General features: G+C 31.6%; 1 protein-coding gene across 3 annotated transcripts; it reads right to left on the reverse strand.

Annotated features, from left to right (window-relative positions):
• Positions 1–2,615: 2,615 nt before the first annotated feature.
• LOC7458776 (polyprotein of EF-Ts, chloroplastic) lies at positions 2,616–9,739 on the reverse strand. Of its 3 annotated transcripts, none has more exons than XM_024590174.2 (5): positions 9,580–9,739; positions 6,599–8,368; positions 5,784–6,062; positions 4,390–5,098; positions 2,616–3,502 (listed from the first exon to the last, which is right to left on the reverse strand). In XM_024590174.2, the coding sequence occupies exons 2-5, from the start codon at positions 8,253–8,255 to the stop codon at positions 2,866–2,868; spliced, it is 3,282 nt and encodes a 1,093-aa protein (XP_024445942.2). In that variant the 5' UTR covers positions 8,256–8,368; positions 9,580–9,739; the 3' UTR covers positions 2,616–2,865. The 3 variants fall into 3 exon arrangements, with proteins under 3 accessions (XP_024445942.2, XP_052305110.1, XP_052305111.1); XM_052449150.1 differs by having other exon boundaries at positions 9,574–9,739; XM_052449151.1 differs by having other exon boundaries at positions 6,599–8,362; positions 9,574–9,732.
• Between the last annotated feature and the right edge of the window lie 13,630 nt (positions 9,740–23,369).

Consider the following 23,369-nt stretch of genomic DNA (forward strand, 5'->3'; position numbering starts at 1 on the left):
TTTTTTAATTTGGTGTGATAACTTTTTAATTTTTTCATTCGATAAATAATTCTTTGATAGCTTTTTAATTTAGTCTTATAATTCATCATATCCAAGCCTGATGAAGGCCTAATCAGGGGTAAACAAAGGGAAGAGAAATGAAAAAGATAGATGACAAAGTGAGGTTAGCTTATTGTCGTCATGTTTATGACTTGAGTCGTGAATTTGACAGATTAATCCAGGTTGACCAGGTCAATTTAATATGGTGTCATCTTCTCGTTTCACTCCATATTTGTTTTTCTCAATTTTATTATCTGACAGTTCATTGTTTTGCATTTAAGCCTCATCAAGTTAGGCAAATTTTATAACAATAATGACTTTAAAAAAAATTTGGAACCAAATCAGGTTTTGAACGTGGTGATTGGGTCGCTTGTGAGCCCGCTTGATAAACCCGGCTATGCTAAGCTAACTGCAACATAATTAGTTTTGAAACCCAAGCCATGTAAGGAACATAACATAGGGTGAGGCTTGATAAATAAAAAAACAATGGAACTATGCAGATAAGCTATTTTATTTTCATTCAATTTTTATTTTTGTTTTCAAATATATTGATGCATAATTAAATTAATATGTTAAATAGCATGGCATATCGTAATATTATATTTTTTTTATCTACATTAATTGCTTAGCATTCCGGTTTAGTCTTTGTTTATCCTTAATATTTTTTTTAATATTTATTAACATATATGATCTATTAATTTTATTGAACAAACTGATCAAGCTTTAAGTGCGCACGCTTGAATTGATTTTTGCTGTAGCCTGTATCGCAGCGTAAACACTACGACTAGCCCTTATCTAACTCTAAAGGGATTTGTGAATTTTTAATAGGTTTTAGATTTAATTTCTTCTTTCTTGATATATTTAATTCCAATTTTATAATTTAAGCAATAGTACTATGATTTCACGAACATTGAATTTTTTTATACTAATTAGAGAGGTATGAAAAAATATATCATGAAAGAAAAAATTAAATCTATAATCTATTAAAAATAATAAAAATACTTTCACTTAAAATATATATATATTTTATATGTATATATATATATATATTAAGTAATACTCTAAAAGGCGTGAGGAAATTTAATTGTACTTATATATTATACTAATTATTATTATTATTATTATTATTATATTATTATTATATTATAACATATATATATTTTTTTCTGTTTTTATATATTTATTTTTGTTTTTTATGCCTTTATGGGTTTTTTTTTTGCTTTTTTTTTTTGTGTTTTTTTAAATGAATTTTTTTTATTTAATTTAGTTTGTTAATGGTAATTTTTAAATTTAGTTATCAGACTTTCATGACACAAATCCTAAGTTTGACGGGTTAACCTGATTTGACGAGTTAACCTGGAATTTTATTTTTTTTGCTTTTTTTCTTTTTAATTAATTTTTTTTGTTTTGTTTAGTTTGTTAATGTTAAATTTCTTTCTATTTAATTACCAGACTTTCATGACACGTATCTCGAGCTTGACAGGTTAACCTGTCAAATTTTTTTTTTATTTAGTTATCAAACTTTCATGACGTGAATCTAAGGTTTAACGGATTAACCTGATTTGAAGGGTTAACCCAGTTAATTCAGATTTTCTTTTCTTTTCCTTCATTAATTTTTTTTCTTTGTTTTTTTCTTTTTAATTAATCTATTTAATTATCACACTTTTATGACACGACCTTGCAGTCAAACCCACATCCAAGGCTCTTAGGTCCGGTATTGCAACTAGACTCACTTAAACTTGAGCCATGGAAGTTTAATATTATTATTAAAATTATAAATATTACTCTTGAGTCAAGCGTTGCAGCTAGACCAAAGGCTCTTGGATATATCTTTGTAAAAGGACATAATACTCTTAGATCTTAGCTTTTTTTGATATTTTTTATGCAAGAAAAAAAAATAACATGTGGCGTATGCCTTTGTTTTTTTTTTTTCCTTTTCCTTTTTCTTTTTAAGCCTTTTACTGTGGACTGCACAGTGCAATCCACAGTGAAAAAGCTGATGCTTTTAGTTTCTTTTTTTTTGTCTTGTAATTATTTTTTTAATTTAGTTTCTTAATATTAATTTTTTTCTATTTAATTATCAGACTTTCATGACACGGATCCCAGGTTTGACAGGTTAACCCAGTTGATTCAGATTTCCTTTTCTTTTTCTTCATTAATTTTTTTTCTTTCTATAGGTTTTTTTTCTCTTTACTTTTTCCTTTTAATTAATCTTTTTTCTATTTAGTTCATTAATATTAATTTTTTTTTTCTATTTAGTTATCACACTTTTATGACACGAATCTCAGGTTTAACGGGTTAATCTGATTTGAGAGGTTAACCTAGTATATATATATTCTCTGTTTTGCGTTTCGTAAGAATAAATAATTATTCTTTAAATATCATAAAGTTTTTCACAAAAACAACTTTAGCCGCTGGAAAGCATCTCAAAAGCAACTTGGACTGTGAAGAATAATAAATGATTGGTATATCATGTAAAAAAACCTGAAGGCTTTGTGTTTCGTGTGAAAAATTGTTTGTGTAGTAACATCGAGGAGATTGAAAATGAACAGTAGAAAAGAAAATGGACATGGTGATTGGGGAGAAGCTCTTCTTGACATTTTATAAAATGGAGGTTCCAAAAAAAATAATTTCAGTGATCATGGTACAAAGGTAAAGCTACATAACAAGGACTAGCTTGCTATAATCACGAGAAGGAAAAAAAAAATCAGATTTCTCTCATCCAAAATTAGTTTCAACAATGCCTGCCTGTCTCATTTTTGTCAGGTTTCCAAGACCTGGCTTGATTTGTTTCAATTATTTCGCTTTGAGAGGCATTTTCCTGTCTTATGCTTGGGCTCCTGTTTCTGTATCTTCAGTTGATTCTCCAAGAGTCAACCGAACAAACCTGCGGACTTTTATGTTCTCCCCAAGAGCAGCAACAGTCTGTTTCACCAAATCCTTCACCAAAACACTATCATTCTTGATGAATGGCTGCTCTAGAAGAGCAAGCTCTCCGAACCTCTTTGAGATCCTGCCCTCAACAATCTTCTCTCTTATGTTCTCTGGTTTCGACATAAGATCATCTCTCTGCATTTCAAGCTCCTTTTCTTTGTTCCGAATGTTCTCAGGAATATCTTCAACTGATACAAACTGCACTTGTGGGCATGCCACAACTTGCATTGCTAGATCATCAACCAATTCCTTGAATTTTTCACTTCTTCCCACAAAGTCAGTTTCACAGTTTACTTCTATCAGCACTCCAATACGGGAGTCATGGATATACGAACCAATTCTGCCTTCAGCTGCAAGACGGCTGGATTTTTTATCAGCAGCTGAAAGACCCTTCTTTCTGAGATACTCTTGTGCCTTCTCAAGATCCCCTCCAGTTTCAGAGAGAGCCTTCTTGCAGTCCATCATTCCAGCTCCAGTTTCTTCCCGCAGTTGTTTAACAAGAGCAGCAGAAACTACTACTGCTGGTGGCCTGAAAAATAGAGCAGGGCATACGTGAAACTTTGAAGATCTTAAAGAGGTCAACTGTTTCCTTTCAAGGCAATACGTGAAACTTTAATGCTTCAGTCACTAGGACACAAATGTATAACTCTAGGCGATGCACCACAATAGATCCTTATATTACAGGGCAACAGAACATAAAATCCATATGAAAATTCGTAACACTGCCTTCTGTAGGCTACTAATTTATCATCCATTTGAAAGACTTATAAATTATATCCAAGGGTTAGGAAAAGAGTAGGGCAGTGCATGTGCTGAAAGTAAAATCTGTTTGTTTGATTTCCCAACTGATTCAACTTCTACTTGATATCTATAAATTGAACTAATATCTTCATGTGCCAAAAGACTGCCTAATATACTAACCTATTCACCATCAACATGACGCAGAGCAAAACTTTAAGCAGTGGGTGCAATTACCAATTTACCAAGCAAAATATATATATATATATATATATATATATATATATATATATATATATTTATATATATATATATAACAGTAAGAATTGTTTATCCAAAATTTCATTCAGACACAAACACACATGCATGCACAACAAATGTACACCAATGCGGCTGATTAATTCTCATTTACATTTTTTATTCCATGATCTCTTTTATCACTTCAAAAACCTTCCTGACGTTTCATTACATTTTAAGTTGACTACTACATTTTTATAACTTTTTCAGGAGGATTTTTTTTTTCAAGTCCATCACAATTTTAAAAAAGCTTCATTGGGGTGGGCACCATTCAAACACACACACGCAACACAAAAGCGCATTCTATATCTGACACACAAACTCATGATGTGTGATCATCAGAGCATTTCTCTTCTGAATCCAAAAGGAGAGGTAACTTACTTTTGAGCAGTTTCCTTGGCTTCTGCTTCTGCAGGCAGCTCTTTTGCTGGTTCTGCTGGTTTTGCTGCAGTTTGAGCAGCCACCTCAGCAGCAAAATCCTGGCTCTTCTTCTCCAAGCCTTCACCAAGATTGTAGCGAACAAACCTCTTCACTTTAATATTTTCACCAATTGTTGCAATTGTCTGCTTCACCCAGTCCTTCACTACTACCTTGTCATTCTTAATGTAGGGCTGCTCCAGCAATGCCAGCTCCTCAAGCGTCTTCCTTATACGCCCTTCTACAATCTTTGATCTTATTTGCTCCGGTTTTGACAAGAGATCTTCCTTCTGCATTTCAATCTCTTTTTCCTTGTTTAAAATATCTTCAGGCACATCTTCTGTAACAAGGTACTGAACCTGAGGGCATGCAGCCACCTGCATGGCTAGATCATCCACCAGCTCCTTGAAAATGTCACCACGGGAGACAAAATCTGTTTCACAGTTCGCTTCTACTAGGACCCCAATCCTGCTATCATGAATGTACGAACCAATTCTTCCTTCAGCTGTGGCTCTACTAGCCTTCTTTTCTGCACTTGCTAAACCTTTCTTTCTAAGGAACTCCTGAGCTTTAACAATGTCCCCTCCAGTTTCTGAAAGGGCTTTCTTGCAATCCATCATTCCTGCTCCTGTGTCTTCACGAAGTTGCTTCACTAGAACTGGAGATATAGTTGCTACAACCCAATGAACAAATAATAAATTAATACATAGGTAGAGGGAGAGGCTACTCGCTAATAGGGGATCAAAGCAATCACAAACATCAGAAAAATAAGAAAATTCTGGTCCGTAGCAACACCCTGTAATTGGTCAAATGTGGCCCTGATACTCTTGTCATACCCTGATGGCAAAATTAAATTTTGCAAAAAACATAGATTAGAATCTATCCTTGGCCATGGCCTTGAGAACCAGTGCTGGTATTGACAAATCCCTATATGATTAGGCGACAGATATAAACTGACACATTAATTTTGCAACTAGTTACCGAATTCTATTTTCTACACCTCAATTTATTTATGATCAGAAAAGCAGCAGTGAATGTCAATCACCTTCTATGTGATCATTGAGAGATTAGGCATAACCCATTCAGTTTCCTGGACTTGAACCCGGAATGCTAACTTTGTTGCATTATGCAAGGATACTCAACTAGACAAACATATCATTGTCGAAAGCAAAACACTAGAAAAGAACATATTTTCTCAGACCAAATTATTCACATTCTCATTTTGAGACCAGTGCCAAGCACTCCTTTTGCCTACATGTTTCAGCTTTCATGTTGCCATTTTGGGCTTGGACTTGACATCAGTTTCTGAATTCGTTTGAGCAAGCACAAAGATCAAAAGATATGGAAAAGGTAAAAACCTGTAGTCACACTCTCCTTGGGAGAAAGACTGCCACTTTGTCCGTTTGAAGCACCCACAGTGCCATTTATCTCGGGCGCAGGTTCCACCTTTTTATCTTCAAGTTGTGAGGCAGAAGTAATTTCAGTCTCAGCAGCAGGAGTTTGAATCTGCATTTCATCCTCAATACTTTTAACTTGGCTCTCAACAACTTCTTCACTGGTTCGACTTTCTGAAGATATAATTTGAGCCTCGGATGTATCTCCAGATGCATCAGAATTTTCTATGCTTTCTACCTTATCTATTAACAGATCATAACAGTTTCTCAGGAAAATGAAATAAAAACATAATTAACATTTAATGCACAAGGAAACACCTACAGATTCAACTAGAACACTCAAAATTTTAAAGGTGGCAAACTAAAATGATTTTTTAATGCTTTGAGGCAGGGAAAAAAAAAAAGATATGCCACCAGTACTTTCATTTAAATGAAAGAGTAAGCCCATGGACAGGACATACTAATCCAATTTTTGGACTTAGGTTATTCCTCACTATCATTGTCTAAAACATGAAGTAAGCCCATGACAAGATCTCAAGGAAAGAAGAGTTCGGCAAGAACCATCGTCATGGTCAGGTTTGATGCGCCTTAAAAACCCCTTTTCTTAGTAAATATCTTTTGGTTAAATTTTTATTCACCAGCTTGGCAAAAGAAAACGAAAAGAGAAACGGAACATTGGCCTATAAAACTTTTTATAAATATGAATTTCTTGTACCTAGTTATATAATGATTGTTTATTATTCATGCTATTCTGGGGAAGATATATCTGGTTTGCGTACCTGATCCTGTAACACTATCATCAACACTTTGTGATAAACTAGACTCTATGCTTTCTGGCTCCTTATCGTTGGCCTCTGCTTCTTTCTCTAAGGCCTGAACTGTATCATCCGCATTTTGTGATGTGCTAGATTCCATGCTTTCTGGCTCCTTATCATCATCAGCCACTGCTTTCTTCTCTAATGTCTGAACTGTATCGTCCACATTTTGTGGTGTGCTAGACTCTATGCTTTCTGGCTCCTTATAGCCAGTGACCTCTGCTTCTTTCTCTACAGTCTGTAATGTACTATCAACACTAGATTCAACAGTTTCTGGCTGCTTCTCATCAGAGGCAACATTGGCACCCACAACCACCTCCTTTAAAGAAGTCTCATCACCCTCTACTGATTCATCCACCATTGAAGGGATACCGCTCGATACCTCATCATTGCTTACTGGTTGGTCCTGCACTTCAGCAATATTAGGTAAAGGTTCAGTTTGGTTTTTCTCTCCTATTTGCACTGAAGGTATTGGTTTTTCAGGCTGTTCTGTTGCTATCTCCCTTTCATCCAAAAATGCAGCAATATCCTTGTTCTTACGGAAAGCCAGCATAAATGGGTTCGTCGCAGTATGGACAATCCCTTGGATAAGCTCTGTGTCCCGTTTATCAGCGTCTTCTTTTTTCATTGTCAAGGTAACTTGTCCCCTTGTGATACGCAACACCCTGACACTGACTTCCTGGCCGATCTGCAGTGATGAGTCCCCCATCATGCCTGCAAATACATCATCAGATTCTTCTGATCTGGGTAGGAATCCTTCCTCACCCTCAGGAAGGGATATAAAAGCACCAGACCTGGTCAGATTTTTTACTGTGCCCTCTAGATTCTGCCCTTTAACAAACTTTGAGCTTTTTACCTCATCTTTTCTTTGGTTGGGCTTTGAAGTGTTCCTTCGGGCAGCCTGCCTATTGCTGCTCCCAGTGGCAGGAGAATCATTCCGTTGCTGAAACTTACTCGTATCATCATTTTCACGCATAGTAAGAGAAATCCGCCCTGTCTCGGTGTTTGCCTCAACTAACCTCACCTTTACTTCTTGACCAACAGATACAACACTTCCAACATCCTTAACAAAGCTGTCACTCAACTTTGAAACATGTACAAGTCCATCTGTGAAAGCTCCAAAATCAACAAAAGCACCAAATGGCTGGATTGACCTTACTTTGCCAGTAAATGTTGCACCAGGAACCAGGTCCTCATTCTTTACAGGTGGCATCTCACTTTTCCTACTGCCCTTTGAACGACTAGATTGAGCTGGAGCAGGACTTGAACCTGCTTTGGTGGAGGAATCAATTGTTTCAACTGCATCTGCTGGAATCTCTGAAACCCCATCAGAATCTTTATCAACAACAGGTGAATCTGGCTCCTCTACTGCTACATCAGTCCCTGTGGCTGATACGGTATGCGCTACAGATCTATGGACCATAGCACAATCCCTGTGGTATTGTGGGAACAACTTAACAAAACCAGGAAGAGGCAACACAAGTCTTTGTGAGGATGATGCATATTTTGTAGATTTCCTTGACAAACTTCCATTTTTGAGACTATTATTCTTATTTATTGAAAAAGCAGTTCCAGGAATGAGACAAATATTACTTGTAGAACACGGGAGCACAGGTGTCATGTTTACTTGAATTGCAAAGTTTGTGCTGCAGCTAAACTAAACTTTTCATCCCAATCTTCACCTGCTCAGCAATGAAAAATAGATGCACTGGACTTTATTGATCTTCCCTGAAACTAAAAGATGAAAGTTCCAGTTACCACTTTGCAAAAATCAGATGCAAAATATCTTTAACAATCATAAACAAGGATAAAGTACTATAATTGAACAATCAACACTTTGCAATCACATACAGAAGTACTAGTCCGGAAACATATAAAGAAATTTTCTCCTGAAATGAGCTTCATGTTCAGTAATTCACATCACAGGCTAACAGCTGTGAGCACACAATCAACAGATGACAACATCAGCTATCTCAGTCAATGTATCTGGTACTAACAGCCCTAATTACAGCAAAAGAAATCAAGTCTTGGTTTTTCAGTAGCTGAATAAACAATAGCAAACTTCAAAACGGTAAGAACCATTGAACTTCACACAGCAAACTCGGGCTCATTAACACTGTTTGCAAAAACAATTCCTCTTCAAGTTCATCCTGTCTGACAAGGTTACTTGGCAGTTCATATTGGTTCAATCCCATCATGCCCAAATGCCTAACTTGAAACAATTTCATCAAAGCATTAGACACTGCACTCCATTCTACACAACCATCCCCAAGATTAAGGTTTACATGAAACATACATAGCTTAAATTGTTTTCTATCAAGATTCTATGACATGAACTCATGTAAACAAAAACTGGCCAAGTAATCAGACAAAGTTCTGAATTCTGTCACGAAAAAAAATGGGAAACTCAAAATGTCTGGATAAGTCTGTTTTTTACTGAACTCCAGCGAATTGCAAACGGTCAACTTCAATAGAGTAAGTGCATCAAAATTCCAATATCTTGATTAATTATCATAATTTTCGAGTCAAATTATTGTCTTCAATGGGAAATTTGAACTGACTGGCCCTTTCTAGAATATCTTTAGCCATATAGCTGAATAAACCTCAATGCACAAACAATTCTAAAATCTAGCAGAAAACTCCTAATTCAAATGAAACCACTCATTTGAACACCAGCACTAAGAAAATATTACAACATTCAAAAGAAGAGGGCTGTAATATATATATATTCAAAGACTAGACACTCATTTCAACAAACAGAAAGCATTACCAAATAGAAAAACTTGATAAAGGTTGACAACCACAAACAAGGCAAAACTGGCAGGTTATAATAAAAACCCACAAGATAAAAAAACAGCCAACAATGCAAAGTCACAGGAGCACATAAAGAAGCATCAAATTCTATGACCCATTAACAAAGAATCAAGCAAGAAGTGTACCTCCACCTCAAAAATAAAAAGAGATTTTTTTTCTTTTCTTTTTTCAGTCTGTCTGTCTGGTGAAGGTGTTGAGAGCTGCCGATTGAGTAATAAATGGCCAGTAAAGACTAAAGAGAGGGAAATGAAAGGTGGGCCTTTAAATCCTTATCCAATTTCCTTTGGGTTGCATTTTCATACATGATAAACGATTACTAGAACTAGAGAAGATATCGGCAATCCATATATCCTCTGTCACGTTGTTCGGCTCAGCTCGGCTCCTATCATACCTCTTTAGCCTGTCCCGGATATTATTATTATTATAAATAAAGCTAAAAAATATAGGAAAAATAATTAATTTTTCTCTACACTTTTATTTGTATTATCATATAGTTAAGCAACTAATAATTTAGAGATAAAAAACAAGTTATTAATTCCAATAAAGTTCATTATCCGATTTGCGGGTTTAATGTGTTAACTCAGATTATCCAATTCATTGGTTTAGTAGATTTATCTATCAAACTTGATATGTGTTTTTTTTTAGTTTATGATCCTTTAATTTTTCTAATTGTTTTTTTTATTTCACTCTTATTTAATATTAGATTGGTTGAGAAATAGAATTCATAGTTTATTATTTTTCTATTTTCTATAGGGTTATCATGATTTCAAATAAATGTTTTTTTTAGGGTTGATTCTCAATTTTGAAAGCATCTAAGGTTATCACAAAATTAAACAAAAATAATTTACAAAAATAATAAAGTTATTAAACTTATTAAAGTTCATAATTCAGGTAGTAGGGTGACCAAGGTTGATTCAATCTGACATTGTTTCAATATATAAAAAAATTATTGTCTTAAATTTTTTTTAAAAGTTATGTCATATTTTTATCGATCATCCGAGTTGTCTTTGGACTCATTAAATTGAATAATTCACTTTGGATCAACTTTCACGCGGTTTAATTCGAAACTCAAGCTAATAAAGAGTCGGGTTGACAGGTTTTAAGATCTAACTGCTTGATTGAATTTAATGATACAGTCAAAAAAATCTTCATACTCTTAAATTTAAGTTTAGAAAAAAAAAAATTTGACCCATAATGAAGCACATATGAATATACTAGGTAATTATTAAACTCAAATAATCTACATGTTAATTGGGTGGTTCGTTAATCTATAACATGATTAGAGCCAAGTTCTTTGTCTCAGTCAAATTTATATGATTCGTTATGTAAACTAATTACTTGGTTGACTCAATGAAATCCAAATGAAATACATCTATATTAATTTTAATGAATTTTTAAATTTTTTTATCTATAATCATGTTGTTTTAATTTTTTTAAAAAATATTATTTTAAAATTGATCAATGTTGAGTCAGCAACACGATGATGATTTTAGCCCTTAATCAAATCAAACCCAGAATGAGGTTGGACAACCTTTGTTTGAGAGAGCTATTACTACTCCACTAGCAATTTATTTTTCTCTTCGATCGGTCGAATTGCTAGCATTTGTTCTGAAAGCAGCGAGCCAACAGGGAACTGGGTTAGCCAAGCTGGTCCAACTTTCTGTCTTTAGCTATTAAATTAAAATGAAAAATAAAATGTTGGGATTTATTTATTTATTTATTGTATTTTGTGATTTTATGGGTCTATGTCTAGCTTATCCCAGAAAAGAAAGAGGGCCTAAAATTAGAATGTTTCTGCATGATATAGGATGGAGGGCCCATAAATAAAATGGATTAGAGGTCCTTTCCAGCTTTCATGGGCTTAGCATGTAGATCTTTTAATGTTTTGTGTATGGTTTGCAAATAAAAATTCCCAGTAATGTTTCTTTATTGGGTTTTTGAAAATTCATCAGAAATTTAAACAAATTTATTATTTTGATCTTAAAAACATTTTCCTTTTTAAAATGAAATAGATCTAACTAAGAAATTAATTTTTTTGGTTAAAAAAATGTAATATTGACTTAATAAAATTACAAAGTAAAATAATATATTTATTAAGGATGTTGGAAAGCATAGGGTACTTGCAATCTCTGAAGTAATTATAGTATTATTAGTAAAAAAAAAGAAGCTTATATTGGATTCCCAAGCATTCACCATACCAAATACAAGAATGCTTGGCATCTCAGGTAACTTTTCTAAGGAATTTTGTATGACTTTGCACCAAACGCTGTGTAAAATGTGAGCTCTTGAATAAGAGATCAATTAGGGTTTGTCTAGCATCCAAAAATAAGTTGAAATTGCTACCTTCTGCTTACTTTCATTTTTTTTTTCACATATTATTAAGAACTAAGAAAAAAAAAATGGCATGGAGAAAACATTGTTCATACACATCCAAAATACTATAAATTATTATTGTAATTAACGTGTTTATTTTTGGTATTCTTGTTTTTTTTTCCTTTGGTTATTGAATTTATTTTCTTTTCAAATTAGTTCTTGGATTGTTTATTTATTGGGATTTAAAGTTCATCCACACCTAAAATGCTTTATTGTTTTCATTGTTTTTTAAGAAAATTATCTCTGACATCTTATAATTTGATCAAAATTGTATTTGCCTATCAAATTTTAAAAAATTATAGTTTGCATCCTAAATTTAAATACGCGTAATAATTTACTTCCTAGCATATCTAAAAAAAATCAATTAAAATTATTTAAGCATTTATATTTTTACAATTATTTTCCATTTAACAACTAAAGAGATAATTATCCAAAAAAAATAACAAATGCTATCTATTTGATTTTTTTCCCCGTATAAAAACCCTAAAAGCCAAGAATCAATATTATTGTTATATCTCATCATCTTGAGAATCCCACCTCTCCAGAAACTGAAAGGCAAAACAAAATCGATACCATAAGATCTGCCAACAACAAGAATTAATCCACAAATTAAAGCATTTGTTAATAATTAATTCAAAAAAATATGGATGCATCTTTATCTTTAATGGCAGAACAAGTTCCACCTCACAACAATTCTCGATTAGCTAGTAAAATGCTGCCATCAAACGCAAAAGTTTAGAGCACAATATGCAACGATGGTTGGTAATTAACCACAATTTATCCAGTAGAAGCAGGGAGGTTTGTGAGGCACATCATATTTCACTGTTTCCTCTTCAGAATCAGCCCCGTTGTTTCCTCTTCTTTTTTCCTCCTCCTTCCTCTTCTTTGCCGTCTCCTCCTTCTTCCTCTTCTTCACCAGGAACTCCAAACTCCTAGGAAAAAAAAGCTCATCATCGTCATCATTCTCATCATCAGTTTCCGCACTGTTTGGAGACACAACAGTGACAATTGTGGTAGCGCGCACGTTATAATTACCATCTCCATCGCACCCACACCGCTACCAATAGCAGTATCGCCATCGCCACCACCTCTCCAGTTCCTTAGCAAGCTGAAAGCTTCCATTGGTGGGAGAGCCACAATAAAACAGTCGGTAATATCATGTAAAAAAAATTTAATCTTCTTAAAAACAATGATATAGTTTTTTTTTAATCAAGAAAATGCCTTTCTAATAAAGGGTAGTAATAATTAAAAAAAAAGTGTGTAAAAAATTTAAGCCATTTAAAATAAATAGAAAAAAATGTATTTTTTTCAATCTGAGCTCCATTTCTTTATTAATACATTTCTCTATTATTTTAGAAAAAAACATAAAGCAAACATAATGTATGGCTTGACAATGTTGAGCTAAGTCTATTGCAAAGTAAAATTAACAAAGGGTTTGTCTTAACTATGGAATAAATACAATTAGAATCTCAACAAATCAATTTCTCAACTCAAAAACCCTAAAAATTATCCAAAAAACACAAAATTAAATTAATAAAAAAAACTTTCTCAACCCTAATTTACTTTTTTTTTGGCAAGGTAAAGACTTTAAAACACCTTCATAGAACTCTCCTCGATAAATAGAATTTATTAATACCAAAATCAACTTTTTTTATTGTCGAGATTTGGCCATTGGACAACTTTCCCTTTCCTCCATCGTTTTCTAGCAACTCTCTTCTCTCTTTTAAATTCATGGACTAAAATATAAATAAAATGAAGTTCGGGATAAAAATATTAAATTTTCAAACTCATGGACCAAAATAATTAAGTGAAGAAATTATTTAGGAAAAAATCTTTAAAAATACATGTCCTGAACAATAATTAATAAAAAAAAACGTATGTTGTTGCTCCTTCAAATTTAGTCCTTGCAATTTTATTTTTCACAAAGCAATAAAATTGATTTTTGTTTTTTTGTAAAATTGAGTATTAATTCAATACCATAACGGTTTTTTGGCACCACCATAAACTAATAAAAAAAATAATATTGAAGCAGAATTTCAAATCAACACAACATAAAAAAAAAATTTTAAAAAAAATAACTTAGTAACCGTAGTAAAAAAATCTTCCAGGGACAAAAAAACTCACTAAGAATCCATAATAAAATGAGTGTACATAAAATGTTTTCACAATAAAACTTTGATCTAATTTAGGTTTCTTTTAGTTTAATTTAATTGTCTGTGTACTGAGGTTGTGAGTTGGGTTGGGTCAAATGAGATTGGTTATAGGATAATTAGCATTTATATTAGTATAATGGACGACAGAATAATATTCAAGAGAAGAACAGAACAATCTTAAAATATAGGATAATTTTGAAGAAAAAAACACAACCTCTACCGTCCCCTTGTCTCTCCAGGGTACCTTGTATAGAAATTCGGCCAATTATTACCCAAAATTAGATTGTCTTTGTACATCAATCCAAAACTACCTTAGAAACTTGGCTATGTATATGCAAAGGAGGTTAGCTATGGACTATTTTTACCCATTGTTTTAAAATCTAAATCATCTCGGCATGTAAACTCGAGATTTTATCAACATGATAAGATCTAAACCAATTTAAATTTTTTTTAAAAAAAACCTGGTTGCCCAGTTAAAAATTAAGTTAGATTAGTGACACAATTGACTTAGGTCTAACTCGATAAAAACTCACTTATCAACATGTTGGCTCTTTTTTAAAAGATTTCTTCTGATAAAATCGATCTTTTCAAGCTTTGCTCCGAATCAAATTTTAAAACTATAATTTTAATTAAAATTTTTAAATAAATTCCTAATATACCAGTCTCGTATCGTGGTTCCAAAAATAGAAACGAAGTAAGCGTTACCATTAAGGAAAAATAAATTCCAACATAGAACTCCACAAATTGAGCTAAGCAAAAACCCTCCATTCCTTTCAATTGACACAAAGAGTGCTTTACCGTATTTTGAAACCATTTTAGAGTGTGTTTGATATTGTGGTATCTATTGTGGTTGTGGTTTGAAAAAAATTATTTTATAAAAAGTACTTTTAGTTGAGGTTGGTTTGGAAAAATATATGTTTGGTTAAAACTGTGGTTGAAATTGAGGTTAAACAAAAAGTAGTTTAATGTGTTTGGTTAAAAAAATGCTTTTCAAATTGAGGTTATAAAAAAATTAAAATATATATATTAATATTGATGTTTTTTAATTTAAATATTGTGGATTTAACTACTGTTAGTACGTAATGAAATAAATAATACTTATATGAAATATTTTTTATTGTTTCATTGGTTTTTTAAGTGCGCAAAAACATCAGGTAAAATATCATCTGGAACAAAATTAGGATTGCAATTAAATTCTACAAATGCTATGTCATCAAGCGATCTCCTTCTAATTTTTCAAATAAAACACAATTAAAAATTAAAATTAAAATTAATTTTTTTTTGAAATAGGTCAGATTCGTTTCAATGCATTTAGTTAGTTTTGAAATTCAATTATAGTGTTTGATTTAAATTCAATTCATAAATAAGTTGAATTAACATGTTTAAAAAATATAAAATTCAATTCATTTTATTTTTTATATTATCTTTATTATCTTTATTTTATTTTTTCAAAGGTATTGAAAAAAAAGGCTAGATAGTTTTTTTTAAAAAAAAATTTAATATTTTATTTTTATTTTTATGATATTTCTAGAGATTAAATTTATTTTTTTATTAAATTTTTTAAATTAAATTTTATTTCAAAGGGTAGAAAACATGCCGTGTAACTTTTTCTATTGTCAACCAGGTGTTATGATCTCCTACCATTTTATCCTTCTGGCCCCACCCAAGCAGGTTTGACTTTTGGCAAATTAAGTATTTTTGTGAAAGAGAGTAACAGCAGTTTGCGAAAAGCAGCTCTCTTTCCGCAAACTTGCGGTTTGCGTGGGTCCCATATCAATAGTAAAATGCGTTTTATCATAACCAAACATTTAGTTTGTGCGGTTTGTTTTAAAAGCGGAAGCTACCGCATAAACAAACGGGCACTTAAAAAAGAAAATTGTACTTTAATGGATTATTGGCATTAATTCATCTTTTTATTTCTTACATTTTCTTAATATGACCATTTTAATCTCTTTTTCTTATTTATCTAATCCCTCTCCTCCATCAAGTTTTTTCCCGATTTTTAGTAAGTATGTACGCGTGTTCTGACTTGTCAGTAAAATGGTCATGTGTTAAAAATAATAATAATTATTATTTTCCTCCAATTAAGAAAATATCCTAATGATTTATAATAAATAATAAAAAGAAAGGTGAAACTTTCCTTCTTTCTCTTTCTAAAAAAATACAATCAAACAATGAAAATAAAAGAATAAGTATTAAAATCAATAAAAGAATTTTTTTATATTATTTCAAAAAAACCAAGACGGCTCAATGATTTAATGTGTCTTATGATTGGAATAACTAGGAATTCACATAATAATTTCTTTTTCTTGTCCCTCACGTTTTTTTATTGTTGTTTTGATCCCTCAATTATTTTTATTTTTATTTTTATTTTTATTTTTATTTTTATTTGGTCATTTAACATTGCAATGATTTTAATTGGTCTAGGTGATTTTTTTTATATTTGAGTATGGGAATCTTGTAGTATTAAGAAAATATTATGTTACTTGGTTTAGTAAAATAAAATTTAATTTAATTTATGTAAAAGAAATAGAATTTTGATGGTAGAATTTGAAACTTAAATAGATGTTCAATCTCTTTCTTTTATTGCTAATATTATGGACTGATTTGTATCGGTAGGGGAAAAGTTCATGCCCTTTTTTCTTGTCACTCAACTCTCTATTTTAATTTGATCCTTTTACATTATTTTTATTTGAGATTTGACTTAGTAATTTGTTTTGGTTTCCTAGATATGATGATCTCACAATATTGAAAGAAGATTAATTCGGTGCTTACTTAATGCTCAGTTTGGCAAAATAAAATAAAATCTTGTTGATGTAAAAAAATTACGAGTTAAGCAGTGGTGAGCCCTGATGATATTTTTTTCTTCGAATTTCAAGCTAGTCTAGCTGAAATTGAAAGGCATCATGTCATTTTATTTTTATATCAAATTCGATCCTCATTCTTTTGATGGTTATTTTTGTTTTGGGTCTTTCTTTAAAATTGTAATTTTTTTTAATATCATCCATCAACATTGGGTTATTTGATAATTGAGCTTTATGATTTTTTTATAAGGTAATCTCAATCTCATGATTCAGGTCACGGGTTTAAAATTTTTTTTTATACCTTAAAATCACATAGAAAAACATATATGAGCTCAATAAGATTTTTTTATTTATTTCAGGTTGATTTTGGATTTTGAGATGGTTTTTTTAGACCATGAATGAGTTTATCAAGTTGTCTAAAATGTTTTGGGTCAAAATGGGTTGAAAAACTGGTTTTTGGATCGAAAAAACTTCTCCCCTGATTTTGCAGCCACTATGGTGGCCAGAAACTAGATAATATCAGACAACATGACGTTTGCCCCACTACGGCAGAAACTGGGCAATATCAGACAACATATCATCTGCCTCAGCATATGACTCTTTATCTATTTTTTTTCTTGAAAAAGATTAGTGCAGACGACATTTAAAAAAAATATTAAGGGCCTAAGCATGCAGGCCTACTCTTTCAGGCCCGCGCGTGAGCCCTTACTAGATGGGCCAGGCACGCTGGCCTAACTTGTCAAACCCTGCAGCACTTAGTATTTTTCTTCTTTTTTTAATTAATACTTTTTTATATGTATTTCTTTCAAATAATTTTTAAATTTATATTTAAATTAATATTGTTACTCTCTTCTTTTTTGGTTTATCTAACCTCTTTTAAATAACAGTTATTTTTTTAATTATTTTGTATACATATGATTTTTTGAGAGATTTTTCTAATTCATCTATATTTTTTTATGTTTTATATTAAAAAATTAAGAGTTCGATATAGATCAAGATATTTGACCTCGCAACTTAGATCTTTAACATGGTTGTCTTCAACGAACTTGTTTACAAAAATTGATTTCTTACTATATTAAATAATAATAAAAATAAACACACATAAAAATAAACACACATAAAAATTAATTAAATAAATTAAAAGGCAATAAAATATCATGTAATGTTACACATATTAAAAATATTATCTGAAAAAATATATTTTTAATTTTTTTAAAATAAATTTTATTTCATCTTTATTTATTATTGATGACTTTTTATTTATTAACACATATAGTTCTTAATTTATTTTATTAGATATATACATGAGTTCTTCAATTTACACTTTTAATTTTTTATATATATAAAAAATCATTGAAAAAACTGCATATTTATTTTCTTTTTTTAAAAAAATGGGGCGGCAGGAAGCTTCAAATAGCTAGTATATTAATATATCCATGCGAATATGAAGTCCCCTCGTTATCACCAAATTCAACAGCCGGTGTCTAAAATTTTGTAATTAAAAAAAAACAACAATAATTGAAAAAAAAGAGAGACAGAGAACCTCGACCATATATATTTGGCTTGATTCTTTCTATTAATTGTCCGAAAAATAGAAACTAATCAACCCATTATTTTTCAAAATCTTTCTCTTCATCCTTTTTTTCTTCTTTTCTTTCTAGTTTCTAATATCAATATTACTTCACTTCTTGATTCAATGATTCAAGAAAAAAATCAACTCCAGGTTAAATGAGTAATCCGATAAATCTACAAGATACCAATTTCCTTAACTCCAATTAAAGAATTAACCTTCCCTCTAATTATCTATAAATTAAAAGCACAGACAACACCAACGTATCCAAAACCCACATCCACCAGTCACCAGAAGTGGCAGCCCTGCTTACAACCGTTGCAAACATCGTCGGTCACAACAGCAGCGCTGCCTTCAGCCCCTACGAAAACCTCCTCCTCCATCGCAACATAACCCAATTATATATTTGACAAACCCATGTACCCCACCATGCAGTGAACAACCACCGTCTCCAATATGTCAAGACACGCCAACAAACACCATCCTTACATCTCAATGATGAGAAAGAAAGAAGCGGATCCCATGACGTCGATAAAGAAATAGAAAAGAGAGAAAAAGAAACGGATCCCTTGGCAATAGTAAATATATAGAAAAAAGAGGGAGAGGCAATAGTGAGAGAGGAGAAGTGAGATGAAGGAGCCGGTGATAATGGTCACGGATTGGAAAGAGGAGGCAGAGATGGGGGGAGCGCCCCCCCCCCCCCCCCCCCCCCCCCTCCCCCCATTGGTGTTGAACCGAGAAGAGAGAAATTAAGAGTTATGTTCAAATTCCGACACTATCTTTTTTTTTTTTTTTCATTTTTAAAATTTCTTCTTCTTTTTATTCAATTTCCTAAGCTGAAGAGTGTTATATATATATATATATATATATATATATATATATATATATATATATATATAATTGAAATAAAAAATATATAAATTGCCTTGTTCTTATTTAGAAAAAATATAAATAAAACTATTAAATAGACAAAAAAAAATTTATCCATACAACTAAACACACTTTTATCTTCTTTTTTTTATATATGTATTTTCTGTCTTGTAATAATAACAAGACAAGACAACCTAACTAGTGGCATGTCAAGTAAAGAAAAACAGGCAAGAAAAAAAAGACAAAAAATCCATATTAAAAATGTCTAGAATAAAAAAAAACATATCAATTAAAAAAAAGCATAAAAGTTAAATTAAGAAAATATAAAAAATAAAGGGACCAATTATGTCATTAATATGCACTTTAATAGTTTTAACTAAACATGCCATCAAATTATATACCAGAAGAAATATAATTAGATTAAAAAACTAGATAATTGTCTCAGAGTGCTATGTGTAGACCAATATTGATAAAAAAAAATTTAATTAAAAAAAATAATCAAGAACTCAAAACTGGTTTTTTACTTGGATAGAAGTTTTAAAAAAAAAAGTTATTAACTTGCATAGGATATCTCGAGGAGCTTGATTATGATAAATGAGGGTAGAATATGAGTAAGGAGTTGCCATCTAATTTTATAATAACTAAAAACCCTAATTGATTTTTAAAAATTAAAGGTAATAAGTTGGTTATGTAATATAGAATATGACAATCATCTTACATATCCTATTTAAGATAAGCTGTATTATGTTTGTTTTTTTTAAATGATAAAATTACCTATTATGCTCTTGCTAAGAATTTGTATAAACTGATATATGTGAATTTATGATAAAAAAAAACCACTAAAACTTAAAGTAGTGATTTGGAATTTGGACCTAGAAATGAAGCCCAATCATCACTTTTAAAATATGGATGTTGGATTTGAGAGGATAGTAAATGATAAATTAGGCTTCAAACCTGTTTTAATTATTTAAAAAAAACTAAAAAATTGTTATTCATTTTTAATGGGTCTATCAAGTTCACATCGATCCAGTCCTAATTCATTTGTACTATTGAAAGGGCTAAGAACACAAAAACAAAAACAAAGCCATACACACCAACAATGAATATTAACTCACTTACCTTTAATGCATCATTCGAATTACAATTTATAATTCCTATACCAATTTTGAGTGACAAAGAACATACAAATCATTAAAAGAAGCAACAAATATATAAAAAAACAAACAAACACTTATTCCAATATTTACATAGAGAAATTTATTTAACCTTAATGTGACATCCAAGAAAAAACTTAATTAGAATTTATAATTTCTTGGCTATTTTCTATTTATGAGAAAAATGCAAATCATCAAAAGATAAGCAAGAATAAATTTTATTGACAACAAATATTTACATACAAAATCAACTTGCTTACTCTTAATGTGACATCTAAAGAAATACCTAATTAAAATTTACAATTCATGAACCAATTTTGAGTTATGAGAAAAATACAAATCATAAACGAATATAACTCACAACAAACAAACAAATAAACATCCATCATATTAAGACCAAATTGTTACGGCTCGGATAAGTCGTTTCATTCATGTCCTCCTAACCCATATACAGGTATTAATTCTAACCATGTGTGGACCCCAACACTTCAAATTTTCACCATCACACACACACACACACACACACACACACACACACATAAAAAAATATATTAGAAATGAGTTGGGTGGTTGTTGCGCGTGGTCGTCATGTGCTATGACATTGTAGGAGCTTGTGAATGGCAACGCATGCAGTCCGCTCATTCAGTGCTAGATATGCCAAAAAACACACAAAATTGTTTTTGGTCTATAATGGTAATTGTGATTTCTAGATCGGATAGAAAAGCTATAGTTTTTGGTGATTTTGTGTGGATTTTGGCTTTTTTTTAGATATATCTGGTTTTTGGATTGATGATGGATGAAAAGGAAGGCGATGTGGTGGAAGCTTGGTTATGATCGGTTCGACAATGACTATGGGTGGTTTTTATAGGGGGGTTCAAATTAGTGCTGTTGGGAGTTTATTGTTGGGAACGATGATTGACTGCTATTGTGGTGAAATGCGATGGTGGCAAGGAGATTGGTTTCAGGTCAATGGTTATTGGCGTTGGGTCGAGGTTGAAGTGGTGTTGTAGTTACTGTGTAGGCTGGCAAGGATGAAAAGGAGTTGTAATGACTCTGTGAAGGAGGAGATAAAGGGTTGTGTATGGTGGGTTTGTAAGTATCGCAATGGTGGCTGGTTTGTGATACGAAGGGTAAAAGAAGGTTAAGATAGGTTGTTATTGAGGCTAGAAAAGAAGAAAAGGAAGAAGGTGGGTGACTAGGGTTTTTTTTTCTAGTCATGTTTCTTTTTTTTTCTTCTTTTTTTTATTCTCTCATAATTATTTTTTTCTCTAGGTTTTTTGTATGTTTTTTTATGTGTTTCTCTGGTATATTCATAGCCATTTTCTATTTATCTTTTGATCACCTCTTATCATTTATCTCTTTATCTCTTCATTTTCCAATCTTTTTATCTCATAGTTATTTTAGAAAGGGACTCAAACTCTCATATTTATTTTGGTTCCGATTTCTTTACTCGCTTGTCTTTTCACTCCCTAATCTTGTTCTCTTCTTTTTTTTTTAGTTTTTTTTCTTGTTTTGTTTTAAAAAAAAACATGTTTTAAACAAGGGGTCAAATGGGTTATGACATTACTAACATCTTTCATTGACCAGGCTTAACTCGTATCAAGCTGTCCAACCCACGAGTCAGGTTATGAACCTAGATATGTTTAATAACTTTATTTTTTAAAAAAAATTATGTTTTATTTAATTACATGATAACAAAATATACGATCACAAGAAAACAATCAAACAAATATTTTCTTAAAAAAAACATGCTATGTTGTATATAAAGAATGATTTGCTAATATTGTAAAAAAATGCTATAATCGTATTCAAAAATAAAGTAAATCGAATGATGCTTTAATAAAATAACATAAAAATATATTAATAGTTAATTTCAAGACTCAATAAAATAATATTTTACATTAATTTATTTTTAAAAATTAAAATTAAAATTGAAGGAAAACAAAATAAACTAAATATGACCCAGCCCATATGACCCATTTTAAATAAACTCAGGCATGTGGGCTTGCCAAGGCCTGCCCGCACACCATGACCTTCTTCTTCTTTTTTACGAGGTGGATGACATGCCGTCCATTATTATTTTTTTAAAAAAATAATAATTGTGGATGATGCATTATCTACTTGTCCAGATTTCAGCCACCAAAGAAGTCGTTAAAAATTCATTTTTAATCTATTTTTATCTAAAACATCCAACAAACATCAATAAAACCTCTATAAATAAGTAAATCAACTCAAAACTCTCCAAAATATATCTAAAAATATAAAATCAAACCGAAAAAACTTTCCTTCCTCAACCCCAATCCAAGGAGAAGAAAAAGAAAAGGCTCTATTTTAATTACACAGTGCTCAACCATATTAAAATTCCAGATCAAGTGGCATGTTGATTAAGGGAACATTTTGGATTTTCAAATCAACAACATGAGAAATTAAATCCAAGAGCACCGGGGATGTTGGTTCTCGAAGGCTGTGGGAGACAAAGGCATTAATGGTGTCACAATTCCAAGTCATATGTGGGTCCATTTCTAGGATTGCATAATGCAAAGGAAGCCAAGTGTTGAGTTCCATTGCGTGCCCAACATATGAGACAGGAGGACTTGGGAGTTACCTTCGTGGTTTTCAAGGTCCCCATTTCCAGTTGTACCAGAAGCCCATATATCCTAATTACAAATATACATTTCATAGAGACTTCTTGCGAACTAATTTATAATACAAAGAAATCTTTCATTTATTCTAAATATGGATTCATGGGCATTATTTTTTTGCCCAAGATTTGCAATTAAGCCTATGGTGGAAGATCTAGGAATCTATAAGATTCATCGACTCAATCATGGATATTTATTTAAGCTTGGACCCTACCTAAAGCATTTTTTCGCACAGCTTAACCTCACATGATGCACCAACCTACAAGTTGTTACGTGGCTTGTGTATAATTTAGTTTTTCTGCACATGCACATACTTGTATATTGGTGATAGCTTTTCTGTAATTATGATATGAAA

The sequence above is a fragment of the Populus trichocarpa genome, chromosome 18 (assembly GCF_000002775.5).
Source record: "Populus trichocarpa isolate Nisqually-1 chromosome 18, P.trichocarpa_v4.1, whole genome shotgun sequence".
Taxonomy (NCBI): domain Eukaryota; kingdom Viridiplantae; phylum Streptophyta; class Magnoliopsida; order Malpighiales; family Salicaceae; genus Populus; species Populus trichocarpa.